The 21,537-nt window shown below is 34.3% G+C and overlaps 1 protein-coding gene across 1 annotated transcript in view; it reads left to right on the top strand.

Annotated features, from left to right (window-relative positions):
- CCDC178 (coiled-coil domain containing 178) overlaps positions 1 to 21,537 on the top strand; it is a 180,581-nt gene that overhangs the window by 115,618 nt on the left and 43,426 nt on the right. Inside the window, 1 exon segment of the mRNA XM_040550306.1 lies at positions 6,820 to 6,969. Coding sequence (XP_040406240.1) covers positions 6,820 to 6,969 — 150 coding nt within the window.

Genomic DNA, 21,537 nt, shown 5'->3' with positions numbered 1-21,537 from the left:
ATAATATTGCAAAAGTTTCTTCCCTGTAATCAGGGCTTCCAGACTTCAGATAAAAATAGGACTAAGAAGGCATAGTCAATTGTAAGTTCTGTTCAAATCTTGCTGTAAAAATAAGAATTTTAAAACCGTGCAGTTTAGCCAGAGCCATTTAGGGTTCTTTCATATGGTGTTTTAATAACACCTTGAGTCCCCAAAGTTCTGTCAACTGTAGCAGGTCATGATAATGTAGACTATATACAAGTTGGAGAAAAACACCCTTGTGGGAAATAGCCAAACTAGATACCTTGTTTTTTCTTCCACATATGTAAAAACAGTGTCACTATGCACCTTGTAGTATGGACCGTTTCCTGGCCTTGCAGTTGGTCTCCACCCTGTGAGCTCAGGCCTTTGGACTGGTAAATTTTTTGATTTCTTCATGTCTCAATCTCAAATCAGTGCAAGAAGTGACCTCTATTTTTAACAATGGCTCCAGGTTGGCCCTGACTATAAGGACCAATCTCCCCCATCCCAGCTGAGATCTCACAGTAGAAGTATCATAAACTAAATAAATTTAGCTAATCTGTACAGCTGTAGGAAGAACATTTAGCAGAAAATTCTTCTGTTCTGTTGAATCATTATTGGAACATTTGAGTCTGAACCGAGTTTTCAGAAAGACCATATGGCAGAACTCATGACTACCAAAGACAAAAGAAAATGTTTTTCCTTTGGCTCTTGAAAAAAAAAAAAGGGGGGGGGGGGGGGGGGGGGGGGATGAAAATGACTGCTTTTCTAGTGCATTGATCTGAGATTTGTCTATACGTCATAAATATTTCCAGTACTTCAATTTTTGCATATATTTTTTTTCTTCAGATTTTCTGCACGTATAGAATCATAGATGCTGGGTGCATTAACATTAAATTATCTTAGAGCATTTGGAGCATATTCTACAACCACACTCTTTTTTTAGTGTAAATGCAGTTTGGTTCATGTGCCAAAGATTACTTTGTGGAATTTCAGAATATTCCATACATAGAAAAGACGCTATATGAAAAAGAAACAAAAATACTTTTTGGATTTGGCTGCCATGAAGATACATGACCCAAAATTTGTTATATACTATTTGTTCTGAAATACTTGTAATGTTAAAACAGACAGGTGTGAACTTACATTCACTGATACTGTTTTGGTAATGTTGTTATTTTAGTAGCATATTTTTTTCATTTTTATTTTAGCAGCATTCATTATTTGTAATATAAGTAGCTTGCCATTCACCTATTTTTTTCCTCAATGATTTAATGCATTATTCCCCATATTAATTCTCCACTTGAGTCATAAGAACTAAACTTGTTTCTTTCAAAACTGTTGGAACTGCCATTTGAACTGCTGTGTTATCAACGAAAGATACTTGTAGCTATTGTTACTTCAGTTTGCAGGTTAGAAAAATGCAGTATGTCAGAATAAAAATTTACACCATACTCTTTTTTAAAGAGTAATTAATTTGTTCTAAATGGTCTCTAACACATTGTTCAAAAATACAATCTCTCACTTCTCTGTCTATGTGTATACTTCAGGGTGCATTTTCAAAGACACCAACCAAATATTATAAAGCAAAATTTCATGCTATGGATGTAAAAACATACTTTATTTCAGAAGATTTAGTTTCAGTAACTCTGAGCTATGTGCATTAGGGTTGTTTTTGTTGTTGTTTTTTCTTGGTTTTGCTTTCTGGTAGCAGATACAGTGGAAGACCTGTTTCAGCTCAGAGACCACCAGAATCTGTGTTAGCCCAGTATATAATATCAACAATGTAAATGCCCTGACTGATGTTAGAGCTTGTTCAAGAAGGGCTCAGCTGTTTGCACAGCGTACCTTAAAAGGGTTGCAGTACTGGAGATTTACTGAGGAGCTGCAAGATCCTTGGTGCATAAATTACCAGTCTTCAAATGCTGGTGACAGCATCAACAGAAAATCCTAAATATGGTGAATGCAGCAGAAATTATTACTCGGTTAACTTCTGTGTAGCTTCTGTTGTAGTTTCTGTGACTTGCAGAACCCACACAACTTGCAAACTACCGTTATTGTAACAATATATCCTCAGACGTGGGAAAAAATCCCACCTCTTGCTTGGTTTATAGTAACTTCCTTTTCCATAGCTGGGAGACTTTTCAGCTGTATTATGCTGACTGTGCAGTGCTTGGAAATGCCATGCTCATTATGTCCTGGGAAGGAACATGTACATGATATACCTAGTAGATGTTTCTGGAAAAATGTAACTAACTCCATTGGAGAAGCTTTTTGGAGTTGGAGGGGTGAACACAGTAATTTTAAGATAAGCAATTTATTTTTGCTGTTCATATTCTGGGTTGTTCTCCAATAAGAATACTTCATGCCTGCAAAAGAAACAGTCCTGCTTGGGGAAAACAATTTCATTCTTCACAACATCAAATTTAAGTTGTATAAGCAATTAATATAGATCCCTTAATAATTAGTTTATTGTGCTGATGCATCTGATTGTCAAAATCAATTGTTCTTATCTTTCAAATAAAACACTGCTGTCAGAGTGACCATTCAAAATGATGATTGTAAACTACAGGGATTTATATCTTGTTTATTGGTATATCACTATGTGGACAAAATCATTGATCCTAAGGTTAGTCTCTACAATTCTTTACGAACTTTTGCCACACAAAATGGAATAGTAAAATAATTCTTAGATCACTTGCAACACAAAGTGATTGGTATACATAAAAGGATGGAAGACTAACATGAAATGCATTTTCTCTGTGCTGCAGACACTAGGTTCAGACAGTAAGTTGCAGTATACCTTGCTCGTCTCTAACATTCACTCTTGCTCTTTTTTTTTCTCTCTCGGTTAGACTAGGTTAGTGGTGGTCTCTATTTGGAGCTTAAAAGGACTAAAGTTTAGTTATTGCAAGAAATTCTGTATGTCCTGAGATACTGGACTGATTATTTATCATTGTGTTGCATGGCATTGCATCTGCTTTCCTATTGGCTAGTTGAACTGTCATTGTACTAATACTTTTTTGAAAGTTCTGGGGAAGCACTTAGATGTTTTTACTTTTTTTTTTTTCCCACATATTTTATTGTCTCATTATGAATTTGTATTATGACAGACAGGAACTCCACTCCAAATGTGCTCAGCAGACACACAAAAAAAGTGTTCCAGCCTCTTGCTGTTCAAGAAAGACAGTCTAAGCTTCTGTGTTGAGTAAGAGAACATAGAGAGAAAAAAAAATATATGTGCTGAATCAGGTAGACAGACTCTAGGCCAGTATTCCATCCCTGTTGACTATAGTAACAGGGCAAGCATTTTGTAATATTTCTCCTGAATAATCCCCCAGATTTCAGTTTTGTTTTGTTTTGTTTTGTTTTGTTTTTGTTTATTTGTTTTTGTCTTATTTATTTATTTGATTCAATAATCATCAGTGGATATTCCACACACCTTAACTACATATAGAAATACACTAAACTACACACAGAAATATCTTCTTTCATTTGTTTATACTATGGTATTTTCTGGTTTCATTTGATTTCTCTACTTCAACGCTCAAGTTTTATTTCATGTAAGTCTTCAAGAAATTCCTCAGAATTATACATTTATTCTCACTGAAGAAAGTAACTTCATTTGAATGTAGAAATGTAAAAAATGTTTTCCATATTTCAGACATCTGTTCCAGAATGCCTGAAGAGCTCAAACATACCTGTAGACAAAACCTGACGTACAAGAAGTCTTTGATTTCAAGTTTTGCTGAAGAGAAAAAGAACAAACACATGAATCTTAGTGTTTCTTATAGGAACACTATTCTTATTTGCAGGAAGTCTGCAAATTCAGAAGTTTGAGTGGCAGAGGTATACCAAATGTCAGGGTTGTCTACTTAAACATCTTACTGCTGGTTTTGAGATTCATATCCCTGATGTCCTAGAACAGGAGAAAGACGTGTAATGTATATTCTGGCATACCAAGTTTGGTCACAGTTTGACCATTCCTCTCTCTCAAAAAGATGGAATGCTCCTAAAGACTTCTTGTCTACATTCTGTGAAATCCTTAGTAGAAACATCAGCGAGTGACTCTCAGGTATTCAAAGGATGTATACTCTTTGCCTTCTCATCCTTAGGGCTCCTTTCAGAGGAGTGAATTAGAGAAAAAGAATCATTTCACCTTAACTTCCACAGCTGACATAGGCTATGCAATGAAGCACTTTTTGGGGACAGGACAACTGGTTTAACTGGCCATACAAACATAGCCACTAAGTCTTAAGAAATCCAGAAAGTGATATTTTGTTTTCTTTCATATGTAATTATTTGTCAAAATGTCATTTTAAATTACGCAAAAAATAACAGTAGGACTTTTCTATTTTTGTACTCATGTATATATATTGGTGAAAATTGCTATGTTGATGTTAATCTTCCAGAAGTAAGTTTTTCTTTTACTTTCCCATATTGCTTACTTATGTGAAAATACTGTTAATGATGAAAACACTTGTTTTCAGATATTGAATATCAGCATATTAACAGTCATTAATCAGTCATTTTATGAATATTTCATGTTCATGAAAGTATCAGCCTGAAAAACAGGTTTTACCTCTATCCAAAGAGTAATATCTTTCCCTTTATTATTTTGAGATTTTTAAAAGATTAATAACATTTTAGTATTTTAATGATGTATAGAGTGACAGTTCTGTACTTGAAGAATTTTCAGATTTGGTTGCATAACCATGGCAAACTTCTAGCAAAAGTTTTCAGAAATTATGTATAAATACTGATAAAAATAGGATATATCTTTATTAGGACATTGTGTAGGAAAAAGAGGTAAAATTATTGTTAATATGCTAACTGTCTTGGGAACTCCCCAAATTCAAAGTAGCTCCACAGGGTGGCTAGGAACCTATTCAGGCATGCTGCTGTTTCCCTTGGATAGTTTTGTCTTTTAAAGGTGAGACACCAAATTACACTCTTGGGAACAGACTCAAAAAACATAAAGCTTCTTCAACATTATGCACCATGACCCCAGAAGAACTGACACTTTATTAGCCCACTATTTCACTGCAATTTTTTTTAAAGCCAGAGAAGATACTAAAGCAAGGTTTGAATTTTATCAAAGGTCCTTAGCCCCCCAGGGTTCCAGGCTAAATTGTAGCTATAGTGTATGGTTAAAACATTGTTTGTTTCACCAGTGTATGAGATAAGAATACGCTTTTGCCCTACCAAACAGAGCTTGACTAGCAGGAACAGGGTCTGGCTCTTGTAGGATTCACATATAAAGAGTGTCTTGAACCTTCAATCAGTGATCTGGGAAAATAAATCTAAACACATCTATGCTCGAAACCTTTTTTTTTTTTTTTTTTTTTCTGCCTTAGACATGCATATTTTGACTTACGCAGTATTCTGTCAAAGGGACGAAGAGCATCAGGGAGGTAGACAGAGTAAACTCTGGAATATTACCAGATTCCCCTATCAAAAATGCAACTAAAATTATTTACAATTCCTTTCTTTGGATTTTGGTAAAGCAATTACTAAGTCAGGTGGTTGCTTCCCACCTCCTGCAGTAACATCTCACTGACAGTTTGGGATTCTCAAGTCAGAGGGTTGCCATCACTCCTGATGGATAAACAGGCTCCATGCAGGTAGCACCTCATGGTGATGTCCATACTGAACTAGCTCCTCCAACTGCTCTAGCTGCTCCACTAGCTCTGTTTTTCAGCAAGAGTACCCACAGCACATGGGATGACAAAGAGTCCACTTGTATAAACTTGACTCATGAGCAAACTCTTCTAACCTGAGAAACTTTTAGGCTATAACTTTTGCATTACAGGCATTACTTATGCAAATTTAATAAGCTTTAGGCTTGCCCATTGATCTTTTTCATGCATCTCTCCTCCCTACTGGGTGGCATTGTAATCACTACCCATGTTATAAAAAGGTACATTCAAGTTATACATTTAAAACATATTTCAAGAAATATTTTGTATTGTGGAAATCAGCTATCCAGTTTTATATTTATGAAGTTAGAAGAAATTCTAAATGTCAAAAGACTGAAATTTTAACATTCAACTAACTCTATGGGTAAAAGTCTAGGTGGGCTTCCCTCCCCTAATGTGCATTTTGGTGGGAAAAAATAATAACAATTACAGCAGATGTTCTTGTCAGAAATCATTTTAAAATTAAATTAAATCAGATTATGCCCTTGTAGCTTATATAAAATTGTGAAACTGTTGGAAGGTCATGCATTATGACCACAGGAAATTCAGTCAAGGTCAGATTTAAAAGCAGTGGAAATGTTTCTGATTACAGAAGCATACACTGCAAACAACTTCAGCTTCACCTGGGGGCAAACCATGAGAGCTGATAATTTAATTAGTCTTTAAAATCAAGTTAATCAAATTGTGATCAGGAAACATTAAAATCATTAAGAAAATACATGACTATTGCATTGACTGTTTTTCAAATAACTTGGAAAAAGAAATATTTGAACAGTACAACATGGGTGAAGAATTTGATGGAATCCCTGGCTATTAAGACAAGATAATTTGTTTGCAGAAAGCAGGCTTTTGTAGTAAGGTAGAAGATGTATTATTTCTGGTAGTTTCTACTGTAATTATTTACAACATGATTTTCTGAACAAATTATTTATTAATAACACTGATTTTAGTAAAAACATATTCAGCAAAATCCTAACCACTTTAAATACAATTGGAGTTTTTCCATTGGTTTCACTGAGATCATAGTCTTGCCGTCTATAAGTGAATGAGTCAAGACCTATAATTTTATTTTTTAGAAAGGCATTTTGCTGTGAGTGTAATCAATTAATTTTCTCTTTAGGCCACTCTGGAGCAAGTCATTAAAGAAAATCTGTGGTTAGCTCAAGAATATCAAATTTCTCAGAACTGCCACTTAAACAGTAAAGAAGACCTCACAGAACTCTATGACAATAGAATCAGGATGGAAGCTTCCGTTAGAGATTATCAGCAGGTAAAGTACTAATATCACTCACTCAATTCATTTATCTCCTCTTTAAAATTAATTTGATCAATGCAGCTACCTAATAGCAATAGAATACGTGCTAGTAATCTATCACCTATCACTTGAATTCTTGTTTTCTTCATGAGCATTTCACACTTTCTCTATTTTCATTTCTGTTCTTGTTTGCTTGTTTTTTAAATTTTACAGAGATTTCATGTAAGGTATTCATTATTCATTATTAATGAATTCATAATTCCATTTTTGTACCTGAAATATATTTATTTTTGTACAAAAATATATTACCCAGTATCGTATCCAGTATCTTACCATTACACATAACTTCTCCATGAAATACTCTTTCAGGGAACTGTGAGTTTTATGACAGCTATAATCAGATACTGTAAGCCTTTAATTTAGCAAACAGTCAAATGAAAATGAAAAAAGTTAAAATCTAGTTTGATGAACATCCATGATGGAGGTATAGTGGTGAGGTGTAATGTTCTGTTGAATAAATAGTTATATTTAAAAAGATTTTTTGTTTGAATTTAACAGTGCTGTGGAACATAAATCAAGTGAGGTGTTGTAAAACCTTGTGGAAATGTAATGTAAATTCACGTAAAAAATACTTTTTTCTTTGTTTCTTTGCTTTGTATCTATTGCTCTCAGAATAGATCCTATCAAAAACAACTATAATCAATCCAAAAATATTATCCAGGTTATGTTCGGTTATTGTTTGCTTGCCTTTCATATCTGTGTTTTTGAAAATTAATATGCATTGAAATCATTATACTCACAAATCTTATGCTCGTATCAACAATTTCTAGTAAGAATGTGTATTAACTGTGGTCTTTTGTACAGGAATCAGGTCCTGATACACTGACATTTTAGTCCATTTTCTAAAAGTGCAGTGTAGAAATCTTCAAATAAAGAAATGAATGAGAAGTGAACTTTAAATTATTTGTAGTTCTTTTCTCCTATCAATCCTTTTTATATCTTATACCCATGTCTTCAGTCATTGCTCATTTTCTGACATAACACGTCAGTAAATCTCTTTTGAAATTCAGTGTATTCAGTTTGTTCCTGATAAATATCAATAAGAAAATCCTTTCCAGAATATTCTTGTTAAGTACACACCCCTCTATATTTCAAGAACAAAACTGTTTTTCAGTCATGTATTCTTAGGGATAACCATATTTGGAGAATAAGTTAGAGATTAAACATTAAAAAATGGAAGAAATTATCTCCTATCCTCACCAAGTGAGTGTCAATTGTGTTCTCTTAGTATGACAATACAGACAATGCTATGGGTATTGAAATGTTTCTTAGAAGGAGTGGGTTATAGAAGGAATTTAACATTTTTCTCTGAATACAGAATTAGGGCATAGTTTCTATAAACTTCACTAAAGAAAAATAGATTTGTCTTAGGTTATCATCTGGTTTAATTCCTTTGGGTGTAAGAATATTTGTCTTTCACATTCTCAGAATGTAATAGTTCTTGGTAGTATTTGTGAAAGATTTCCTACTCAGCAGTTTACCTCTTCTGGACATAGTGTGGATAATATTATCATACATCTCAATGAGGTAATCTGGAAGTAAAGAAAATTGCAAATGAGTTGGCATATATTATTGCTTTTTTCCTTCTCAATCTGTATACAATAAAATAAACATAGTAAAATATAGCAAAATTACAATGCAATACCAACAGGATCTAGTTTCATCAGCACTGCCATATAATCATTTGTTTGGCTTTTTAAAACCTTGTTTATGAAGAAAATGGTTATGAGTAAGTTTCTGTTCTATGAGAGCTTATAATCAGCATTACAACACATATACCTTGCTAGTGCTAGAAATTAGTGATAGGAATATTTAGAATTTCTGACAGTCCTCTGTGAGGTATAGGTATGAAGAAGAGAAATTCTATTCGCAATATTAATTTGAGAATCACAAGGACAACTAATCTAATCTCCTTTTTGATAACTCTACACTTTGTTAAGTGACAAACTAGCCCAAATATTAAGACAAAATATTTCTATTAAAATAGAAATAATATTTTCCATTAAAAATGTGTTGATTACATACACCTATATAGAGGAGCTATGCCCATAAAAAGTATACTTTCTTCTGCATGGTGAATGCAAAGGCATTCTCTTTGGAGGAGATAAGAAGGATTTTCTTCATACTACTACACATATGAGGTGTAATGAAAGAAGATTTTCTATCCCACTGACATTTTCTGGATGTTACTTTTCCCTCTGGATACTTAAGGAGAACCTAGCATGCTATAACAGATAGTAGCCTGGTAGAAAACACACATGCAAGTTTCAGCTTTGCTGCAAGTGAGAAAACATCTTTGCTTTCTTCAATTCCCATGATTAATGAAGCACTGGTAATAAATGTTTTTGTGTGTATATAGTACTACTACTGCCTTTGTTTTCTTTACTCTACTTCATTATTATATTACAAATTCTTCACCTTAACAAATTCCAGGAGATTTTATGCTTTTGTTAGACTTCTGAAATCAAAAAAAAAAAAAATGGATAAGAATTTGAGCTTTAATTTAGAAGCATTCAAGTTTCTAACGTTCTTTTTAAATTTCTTCTGGAGATCTCAAAGGGCTTTCATATTAGTATTAGGAATATTTTAATGCATGAAGCCCAAACTTAATTCTTTACCATATCCTTCTTTTTATACTGTACAATCTTATAACATCTGTCCCATGAATAAAATTTGATACTTCCATTGTATTGTGCTAATACATTGATGGTTGTACTGTAGACATGAGCATTTGTTCTCATGAAGTTAGAGTAGATTCTCAGATATAGAGATATGTCTTCATCTCATATATTAAGCAGCTATTTACCTGAATCTGTCCTTAAAATTAAAAGTGTCATAGTCTTACAAAACCTTGATAATTGTTTTTGTTCACATAACTTGTATTTAAAAATAATATCCATGCCAATTATAATTGTTTTAAAATTTAAGTAAAAAATCATTCTCATATTCATGATCTGCTATCTTCAAGAGGCAACATTATACTGAGAGTGTGGGGGAAGAGAATCTATTGATTTCTGTTTCCTTTTTTTACTTTCTGGATAACTGACATTATTGCAGTAAAACATATGTAGGGTCAATTCATGCTGAATAGTTATTAGAAACCATGATAACAAAAGTCATTACACTGCAGTTCAGTTTTGACAGTAAAATTTCTGCAACATTATCACAAATCCTCATGCATTAGTGCAATGATCCTTACTATAGCTTCATATTAGAATCAAAAGACTGCTGTAGCATGCTTGATACAAAAAGTCATGCAAGTCAAGTGAAGTTCTTTTCCGCTTTTATAGATAACATATTTTCATGTCTTTCTCATGCATGTGTCTGGATTTCAGCCCTCTTGGATATTACTACTTTTAGTATATTGCTCAACTGGGATTTATTTTTTTTTAGTGATGTCCCTGTTGTTTTGAATGACTAAATAGAATATAAAATAAATCTGATAGTGGGCACATGTCAGTTTATGCAATTAACTCCTTCAGATTTTGTGGTTCCCATTCATTGACCTTAATGGCAAAAAATACTATTCTCATATAAACAAAAAATAATTTCTGTCTCTAAATGGTGTTTTTGCTTATTCAGTTCACTCATCTGGAGATCTTGGATTGTTTCATATCTTCACAAGACTAATAGCAAAAGCATGGATAAGATTAAAGCAAAAAAAAATAGACCTCCATTCCCATTTCCTTACAAATCTTAAATGAAAAAGAAAACTGTTAAGATTCAGTGTGAAAGAAATTAAAATTATTATAGAAGAGATATCAGAAGTTTTATCTCTTTTAAAATTAAATGTTTAACCAGTTTTCAGAGATGGTTTGATTATGAATGGAAATGTGTGATGGAGCTAAAATTTCCTTTTTGCAAATATAGCAAGACTAGATAGTAGCTAATAAGCAAAATTATGTAATTTACAATATTCTTAACTATTTTTTCCTGTCTTTAGAATTTTGACACCGTGATAGGTTGACAGAATAGATAGCTTCATATAAAAACATAAGGAAAACAATGTATCTTCAGTAAGGTTTTTATTATGCAAATGTACTAAACTTTCATTGAGCTAATTATATCTTAAAAATGTAAGCATTACATTAATAATTAAATTTGAATCAATAGCTCAGTAAGGTCAAATGACTCAATCAGAAAATTAATACAAAAGGCAGTCAAATCAAATTATTAGTTTGATAACAAAATTAAATTATTGAGATAATTTAAGGAGAAGTCGGTCTTCTTTCTGTATGCACCAGCCATATCAATGGCTGGTCAGAACAGAGTGTCTGTAGGACTTAAAAGTGAATAAGTTCCTATAGAAGAAGGTGTCCCATTACAGGAAGTGAAATCTCTTTATTTCTCTGTAAGAAATACAGAAAAGTGATAATTCAATTAAGCGTTTCTATTTGAAATTGAGTGTTCTCTAATTCCTCTGGAAAAAAGATCAGGAAACCACTTTTTTCCTAATAGGTACACAAGCTATAGAAAGACTACACAAGCTACAGACCTCCCTATTTTCGTCAAGGTTTTCTTATTTTTCCCAGCTTTGGGACTACACTACCTTTAATTAAAAAGAATCTTTTTTTTTTTTTTTTCTTTTTATTCCTGCAACTATATGCCTCCTCCAGACTCCATTCAGCACAAGATGAACAGAATAGGAAAAAACAGACTATGCTAGCACCTCTTACTAACCAAAGTAGAAAGAGCTGGTCATTGTTAGCACTTCTTGTACTTCACAATACCTTCTAACAAGTAGATACACATTAATGTGCCTGTAAGTACAAACTGCAGGGAAGACCTGGTCTGAAGCTGCTCAGTCCTCAGTCAGGTGGTAGGTATAATCTTCAGTCCTGTGTTTACTCTTTTTTATATCCAGGAAAATATTATTAAGCTAGAAGGCTTAGTTTTGCATATATTCTGTGACGCACTTGCTATAGGAAGTAAAGCTTACCCTGATCCTAGTGTTCTAGGGCTTTTGTATCAGGAGATGTACACGCATGTGCTTACTGAACCCTTTATAACATTTATTTCTTCTGTAACACTTCATAGTGATTTTAGGATTATTACCGTCACAGACGTATTTAATCAAAAACAGGCAGAACTTCCATTATTATTATTAAATTATTATTATTATTATTATTATTATTATTATTATTATTATTATTATTATTATTATTATTCCATTACTATTATTAAATTTAAAATCAATATTTTTTCTCTAAAGTTTTTAGTTACTTTCTCCTGTTTACATGTAAAGCAGCCAGGTTGAATGGTTGCAGAGTAGGAAACAACATCCTTAGGAAAAGTTCAAAAGTTCAAAAAATATTTGTATCTACTTCACACTTTCATTTTTAACCACATGGATTAATAGTTTTGAGATTTACATTCTTATTAGCTACATAAATTCATGTTCATTCACATTTACTTCAAACGTACATTAAGAGCGTCATTAAGGTCACAGTGTTATAGCTTAATTTTACAAATACTGTATAAAAATATTTGGTGTCAAAATAGCTTGACTTAACATTTAATAACTAACTAAAAACACTTGCAGAAAACAACCAACAAAATACTCTTATTTAATAAAAATCGTACTTTTGCTTTCCTTTTTAGCACATAAAGTTATTAGAATCTTTCGGGATTATAAAGCACACCTACATTGCAACTCATCTCAAATGCCTTATTAGGGGTACTTATGTTGAAGTCTTATTAGATCTACATTTTCCATGCTTGTATGCTTGAAAAAAATAAAAAAAAAATCTTAATAGTTTAACATATAAGATTAATGTGGCCTGTTATGCAAACAGTTATTCTAGAAACTGGTAGAAACTTTGTATCACATCTTCTTAAACCTTTCCACTCAGAAAGAATTAAAATAACATCAATCAGCAGAAATGGGCTCAACCAGAACTAGCTGGGGAAAAAAAAGAAAATCTCTACTGACTGGTTGGTTGTGGTGAGCATTCCACACGCATTTGTGTGAACTCTGAACCGGTCACATGAGGGTATGGCTCCAGGACCTTGACAGGAGCCAGGGCTTTAATGGCTGGAGCCTGTGTTGCTGAGGCAAACAGTTTGCATAGATTTTTAGTCAAACCTCTCTTTGCATTTTGGGCGACTCCCAGGGAAGCTTGTCCCAGTGAGGCAAGTTGTGGCAGACACAGTATTTGAGGACAGAAGTCTGCTTCATAGGCTTAAAGACAGTTGGGAAAGACTTGTATGCCATGAGTCCTTTAAATTGTCATAGAGATTGGAAGTCAAGATATCATAACACCTTTTTGTTCTAACGATCATTATTCTTCTCAGTTTTCATTACTTCCCTCAAGTCTAGATCGCTTATGGAACTGTTAAGACCCTTGTGTCTATCAGAAATCTCAGGGAACATATTTCATCATAGAAATACTATGTTTGTATTTCTGAAAAATAAATAAATAAACACATATATATTCCAAGCTTTTTGTTTCACACACACAAAACAAACCAACAAACCAACAAACAAACAAAAAAATTGTCCATCTTATTTCAATTCAGAATGTAAAAAGAAATCCAATAAGGTGCTGGCCAGCTCCAATCCTATATCCACTCTATAATTTATGGTAATTGAATAATTTATTTACTAGAGGATTCATACAAGTAGAAGTTCATTTGGAGAATGTGATTATACATAAGCAACCATCTCAAAGAAACTGTTGGTTTGTCAGCAGTCTTTTTATGTTCAAGTTAGTCTGTACAGATAATATCCCATCTCGTGAGAAAAGCAGGTGGAAGTGCCTTCTCATATGCAGGCAATAATAAGAAATACTATGAAAAGTGACAGCACTGTGGCTACCAGACATGTTAATGACTAATTCTAAGATTAACTTAAGAAATGAGAGAATGCTTAAATAGAAATTTGGAGTGAGAAAGCAGAATCACTTTATTCTTTGAAACACAGTGTAGAAAGAAACTGATGCATGGTATGATTTCCATTAGCTTTCCAAATCAGTCATTTTCACGAAGACAGAGAAAATAGCCTAATATGGATTTGGTTGAAGGTCATGTTAGTATTAAGACAACAAGGATTGAGACCTTATGAAAAACAGATATCTCACAACAAAGACTAACAACATAGATTAAACTCTTTTGGTAAATGTCATATATGAACCGGTTCTGGCATTCATTCTCCTCTTCACAATGATACACCTTCATAGCATAAATAATGAAACTTTGTTTGGGTGATAATGTTATCACTATTGATTGTTAAAAGCTTTTTAGCTTCACATCAGAGCAAAAGAATGGATGGCTTCTGCACCTTGTGCAAGGTTTGAATAGCACAGCACTGTACATAAGCAACATCTGTGGAATCACAGAAACATAGAGGTTTTCATCTAGGTTGGAAAAGACTTTCAAGATGATTAAGTCCAACCATCAACCTGGCCTACTGAATACCATTACTAAACCATGTCCCTTAGTACCCACCTCTCTGCAACCTCATTTCAGGTCATTGTAGAGAGCGATGAGGTCTCTCCTCAGCCTCCTTTTCTCCAGACTAAACAACCCCGATTCCCCCATCTGCTCCTCATACATCTTGTTTTCTTGTCCCTTCACCAGCTTCATTGCTCTTCTCTGCACTCACTTGCACAACTCAACATCCTTATGGCAGTGAAGGGCCCCAAACTGAACTGAATTTGAGGGGCAGTGTCATCAGTGCCACGTACATCCCTCGTCCTGCTGGCCGTACTATTTCTGATGCAGTTCAGAATACCATTGGCCTTCTTGGCCACCTGGGCATACTAAGCACACAAACTATCCCGTTCAATATTTTACCACCTACTATTGCATGTGTCCATGGAATTGAGAAGGGAACATAAGAAGAGCAGGTGTCTCGTTCTTCTGACCCAGCAGTGCCCTGAAACTGTTAATGCTGAGATTAAAACAAATCACTCTATGTAGTGATTTGCAGTGAATGGCAGAAACTGGGTTTTCCCTTAAAAATAACAAGGAAACTAAGCACTAGCTCTTGGAAATCATTACATTAACAAGCTGGGGTGCACACAGTAAGAGCACACAGATTTGTCTGGAAAGAACATGTGATTTTATTTTTTTTCTTTATTTTTAGTCATATGTGTCTCCTCATCTTTTAGATGAAAATTCCTGACTTAAACAAGTGGAAAAAATATAAAAACAGAAAGGAGTTCACTGAGTTACGATCTCCCAACCAACCATTTCCTGACAGTGTTGTTCTTACCTATATAGAAGATTGGCTACTAAGATCTTGTAAGAATTATTTTTAAATTGTGGTAAGCCAGTAGAATATGAAATCACAGATCTAAAGAACAAAATTGTCTGGACAATGTCCAAAAAAAAAAAAATTTTTTTAAAAGTGAAACAATGAGCAGCTTGGTGTGCTGCGATTGTACCTCTAATGTCCAACAGTGAAAGCCTGTGCTAGAGAGACTTATGCCATAGTACTGATGTCTCCCAAGAACAGTAAAGGGTTCAAGCAGAAGACAGCTAGAATGGATCCACAGATGAAAAATATAAAATTACCAGTATGGCTAATATTGATTCCTGTCAGCAAAACAATGTCTGACGGGAATGAGGGACTTACGGTGTCGTGATTCCTCTACCGTCTCCTAGTGACAGTAAGTCAAATGTCTCCTCTATTTTATCAGGCTTTGTCACTTGCAATTATTTACAATGCTAGGAGCTTTGTTTCTGCTTGCTTGGGAAATTTAAAAGTAGTCGCTAATGATGGTATCTGTGAGGTTAAAATGTCTGTACTTTATGTCTAAAATGTCTACACAGTATTAACGGATCAGCTGCATCACTTTCATTAACTAGTTATTTACAAGTAAAAACAACAACAACAACAACAACAACAAAAATCAGAACTGTTGAAGAGACTGGAATGTAAGATTATACAATAAAAGTCTTTTATAACCTGACTGATTGTACCACCAATTGGTAGAGCAGAGCTGTGCATGTAAATTTTTAGTTAGAAATTAATACGAAGGATTTTTAAAATCTCTTTCAGACTAATCTAAACTAAGATTTTCAGAATCTGGGACAAAGGAAACAGAAATGCCAGAGGAAACAAAAAATCAGTTTAGTTTGATTAAAAATAAAATATATTTAGAAATAAATGGGTTGATGTAGAAAGGGCATTTAATATTTTTTTCATAAAGGGAGATCAGTACTTCCTCGCTTAAATGTCAATAATTCGGATGCTTAGTATCCTCCCAGGTTCAAGTATCCCGACAAAATGATTGGAAATAAAATTCCCTCCTTTCCCAAGAACACTTGCCTGAATGACCAGGTTACAAATTATCCTTGGCTAAATCTGTCTCAGTTTCTCACTGTACTCACACACTGTGAATAATTAGTTTTGGAGGAGACAAAAAGGATGAAATGGTCATTAAGATATCTGTCTAACAGCAGAACCTTGGTCTACAAGAAATTTTGAGTAAATTATGCTAAAAGAAGCAGTTTCGTTAGTGATGCTGAAGGAAGAAACCCCAGAATGATGTAGGTCTCAGGGCTGGGCCTGCTACTGAGAGGTATGACATCTTTCAAATCTCTGCTGTAAATGAGACAGTGAGAATGTGAATTTGAGTCTTCCAGTTCTTGAGAACCCTTAACCCTGGAATAATCCTGCAAGTGGAGTGCAGTCGCCCATGATTTTCAGGGTTCAGGCTTTTGTCCCCCTACATTACTGCATGCCAGGGGACTTCCTAAGCTGCCAGCCATCACTGGAAGTCATGCCTACTTCTTCTGCCATTCCTGCTCCTACCCAGCCCGTGTAATATAGAAAGAAGCTTTTTCCTTATTTTCTGGTTACAGTGGGGATGTGGTGGGAGACTGGGACTCTTGTTTAATTGTCCCAGATGTCTGGTTTGTAATGTCACTCCCCCTTCAGTAAAGAGTAACTTTGCAAGCCCTTTAAAATTGTTCTTGTCTGATATCAGGTTAAGTCTGTAAGTAAGAGCTCTAATTTGGAATATCCAAAAAAGACAAAGCAGATACAAATAATGATAATTGTGCATAAAAGACTATGTTTACTCTATTTACACTGCAATTTCATGGCAATTCCCACCTTCAACTAGCTTTCTGCTTTCTTCTGGGTAATGAGGTTGTTTCAGCTTTTGTGCACGCTCCTATGTCCTGTGGACAGCCATAACAACATCAGCAAATCTAAATCATTGCAGCTGTAGTCTGGCTCTTCCCTAGTGTTTGTTGGTTGTGTGCCTGCTTTGGGTACCAGACTAGAGAACTGGTATGGCAGAAAACTAAACTGGCAAAACCCAGTTAACCTGCAGCCACATCTGCACTTTACATAATGGTTTTGCCAAGTCGAATGCTTGCATGTCCCCTGTGCAAGACAAGAAGGAGGGAACACAGCTGAGCATCCATCAAACAAGAGAACCATCAGAACCCTGACCAATATCTTCTCATGCTGCCATGGAGCTGAAACATCACATACTCTCACACATCTTTTTTAGCATTTATGTTACCTTTTCCATCGAACACTGTTGGTAGAAATTTTCAATCTGACATACCAAGTACATTCAAAAAGTGTAATTCCACAGTATGTATCAATTCTGGAAGAAGATTCAAAAATCTCTTTATGTGTCTCAGTTATAAAAATAAATCGAAGCAGTCTGTAAGATCAGAGTATGATTATTTGTTGTGACTGTGATATGCTCTTGCCAGAAGCCAAAGACAGAAATTTAACAATGACCTAGGCTAGAAATCCTCTTCTCTAGGGAGCAGCTATAACAGATTCATTCATGCTCTTGGGTATGAATCACTCTAACTCACTAGCGATAAATACACATTTGGGGATCTGTTGGAATAAATTCATCATGTAAATATTTTAAAATTGTTTATCCCTATGAAAAACAAACAAACAAACATTCACAGGTTCTAAAAAGGACTTGCTGAATAGAAGAATAAATGACTAATTAAAAAAAAAAAAAAGAAAAAAGGAGCTGGGAATGAGGAATTATAGTATGAAAAAGCACCAGAACTGTTCTAATTTTCAGAGATAAACTGTGTCGATGTAGCTTTACTATCCACTTCCCAGTAACTCAGTGTAATTTTGTTAGTCCTAATATGTTTTACCTCTAAATCTAGCCATTCTTGACATTGATTTCAGTGCAATTTGTGTAATAGGTCAAGTAAAGTGGTGCTTATTGACTGCTGATTGTATACGTTTTTCCACCTGAAGTGTTATTGTTAATTGACATGCTCTTTCATTTTCCTGAGATAATTTTCATTCTATTTGAATAACTGCCTGTAATTCTCCCTTTGTAAACTTGGTCTCTTTCATGGCAAATATCAAATACAGTTTTGAGAATCAGATAAATTGTAGACACTAATTCATTCTTTCACTCACAGAACATTAAAATAATCATATTCAAGCTAATTTGTCAAACATAATTTACCTTTAGTGTATATATGCTGTCTGCCCTTAACTAAATCACCCATCTCTAAATGTCTTGTAATCTTGTCCCATACTATTATTTCCAGTAATATTCTTGCAAAAGAATCCTGGCTAACACTAATGGCCTGAAGTTTTCTGAATAATTCTTTCTGTCTTGACATATTGCTGGATGCTCTACCTCTATTCCTATGTGATTACAGATCCTATATTACCAGACTCTTTACCTTAATTCCTGGGGATTATAGAATTATAGGACAAGCTATTTAATCATTGTCTATTGGTTGCCTTATGAAGTTTTTTGACTGTATTTCAAAGGTTGCCTTCATTATTTATTTATTTATTTATTTTTGTAATTATGAGGGTGGCAACATGGATGATACTTACCTTTCTGATGCATGCCTAGTTTTCTTCAGCTGATGAGAGTAAATTGTCTAAACACACCATATCGGACAGAAAGAAACCTAAGCATTGTTTTAAACAGTAGCAATCTGATTTGTATGTTGATGTACCACCAGATAATACAAGAGTTTCCTCTTGTTCTTCTATTGAGAAGTAACGTTGATTCCTCTGTGGTCCCACTTGTTTCCTCTAACTGGTTCCAAATGTGTTTCTCCCATTCTAAGGTTTTCCAAATAACTGTACAAAGACAGCAACAATGACCCTTCTTGAAATTTCATCTTGTAGGTACATCTTCCTCTGTTGTTTTTTTGTAGACAGAACATAGGCTCTATCTGCTCCACACGGTCTTGCAAAAAATTCCTTTTGTATCTGATCCACTGAAATGATGACTGTTTTTTGTCATTCATCCAAGCAGTATCCTTTTCCAGCACTTCCCACAGTAGCCTTTGATTCTTGTGTTTTCTCTGCATACCAGAATCCCACCAGAACTCCTTTCTGGGTTACTCCCAGGAAGAATGTGACACAACCAAGCTTCTAGTCTCTTAATGTCTCTCTGATGTTGTAAGGCAGGCATAGATGGCAGTTATACACTGTAAAAAAAAAAAATAAATAAATAAATAAAAAAAAAAAGTGGGAATTGAAATCTCAAGGTTACATTATCTAAAATAAGACTTTCACAAAGGATTACTCTGTGACCATGAGTATGTTGACTTCATTAAAGCTGTATAACTTGCAAAATGTACTTTTAGATATATGAGCTGTTGCTACTCTTTGCAAAGTGTTTAAATTCTTCCCAGAATCCTGCAGAAGGGAACCACCTTCCCAAGGAATTTACACTTCATACACAGCCTTCAGTGGGCATGTGTCTGCCACAAGCCCAGTGAAAATTCAGGGCAGAGGAATGGTAGCCAGCACTCCAGAAGAGGTTCATAAACCAAGGAGTATCTTTTTAAATCCCTTGTCTTTATATGTCTGTGAATACTCTACCATTTCAGTCCAAATTCAGACTAGTTACTTTAAAACAGCACTGAAAAGAATCCCGTTCTACTGATAATTCTGTCCCCAGGTTTTCATTCTACTGCAGGAAATGTCAGGAACTGTATAGAAGGATGCTGCTCTCATCGTTCACTACACCAAGGTCTTAGGCACACCAGATGTGCTCTGTAGGCATACACAGATATTTCTATGTGGGCTTCTCTAAAGGTGGGATTGGCATATTTGAAAAACCCTCGGGGGATTCAGGGGGCTTGTGACGAAGGGTCAGATAGAAAGAACCCAATCTGATTTGCTGAACAGCCATTGCTAACAACCATTGTTAACAACAGTTGAGAAAAAAACATACTTTTTATTTGTATGCTCAGAACACTTGATCCCAAAGTCAATGAATGATATGAATCACCATGTTATTTTCCAGATAATTGTTTTTTTTCATGTGAAGTAGTGAAGTAGTTCCCTTTGTGTCTCTGATTCAAACTGCAGTTTTACAGAACAGAAAAAAACTTCCTCATCCTGAGGTATAACAAACATAAATTTACATTCACTCTCTGCAGATATCTCTATCATATTACACAAGCTAATATCTAAATGTTTTTAAGATATGTTTCTTTTGCACTATATCATACATGAAAATGATTAGTATTATTTTCTTCTTTTGTGTATCTGAAAACTAAAGTATATACTATATAATATTATCTATATATATTAGCTTTCTAGAGATTATATTAATTTCAGGCATCAAATTCAAGATAATCAAAATCTCAAACTTTGTTTACTAATTTCATACTTATCTATTCTTTTAATATCCTGTCTTGGTTCTCTAGTTATAACATAGATGCACCTAAAGTTCGCTAGAAACATTTGCCATTAGCTCCTTCTAAAAAAATTAAATTTGAGGATAATCCTACCTCCAGAGCTTATTCTGTTCCTGGCCATTGACTGTGACAGTGAAAGGCTCATCTGAAAGCAGTGGAGCATCCCATCTAAAAGCATAAAACATATTACATTTCATGAAAAAGCTAATTCAGATTGTTTAATTCTGGTAATATTGCCTCTGTCACCTTCAAAATCAAAATGTTCTTTCCTGTTATTATAAAGAAAACAACCAAATTGCTTAAAAACCCATTTGAATACACAGCTGCCTTATGTTGCATACTAATTTGATTAAAAATGCTTGTGCCTCACCAGCATTTTTTACATAAAACACGCTGGTGAATTTAACAAAGAAATATAAATATATTTTAGCAATTTTTGATGATAGAGTACACTATAGTGTCCACTATACCCCTGGACCAAACAAAAATGTCATTGCAGCATTGGAAGGCTCTAAACTGAATGTCTTGCTGTATTTGTTTGCTCAACGCTTTGGGCACTGTGCCAACCTCATTGTGAATAACTGCATTAGTCAAGTGTATCCAAATTATTACAACACAGCGTCCATCCCAGTTATTGCTGTTGAAGCATTTTCTGAATCTTCACATCATCAGAAGCATTTATTTGAGGGGAGAACTTTACAAAAAATCAGAACAATTTTAATTTTAGACAGAAAATCTTAACATCTTTACAAGTGGCTTGTGTAACTAGGTTTTCTTAGAAAGCATAATTAGGAAGAAATTGTACTACTTTTGTTTACTCATTACAAACACCTTGCCTAAAGTTAGGAGCTTCCATGACATTACAGTGAATAAAAGAGGAGTCAGACCACAATTCTCTAT

Source organism: Cygnus olor, chromosome 2 (assembly GCF_009769625.2).
Source record: "Cygnus olor isolate bCygOlo1 chromosome 2, bCygOlo1.pri.v2, whole genome shotgun sequence".
Lineage (NCBI taxonomy): Eukaryota > Metazoa > Chordata > Aves > Anseriformes > Anatidae > Cygnus > Cygnus olor.
The sequence above is the reverse complement of the archived record's forward strand: the minus strand, read 5'-3'. Positions and strand labels throughout refer to the sequence as shown.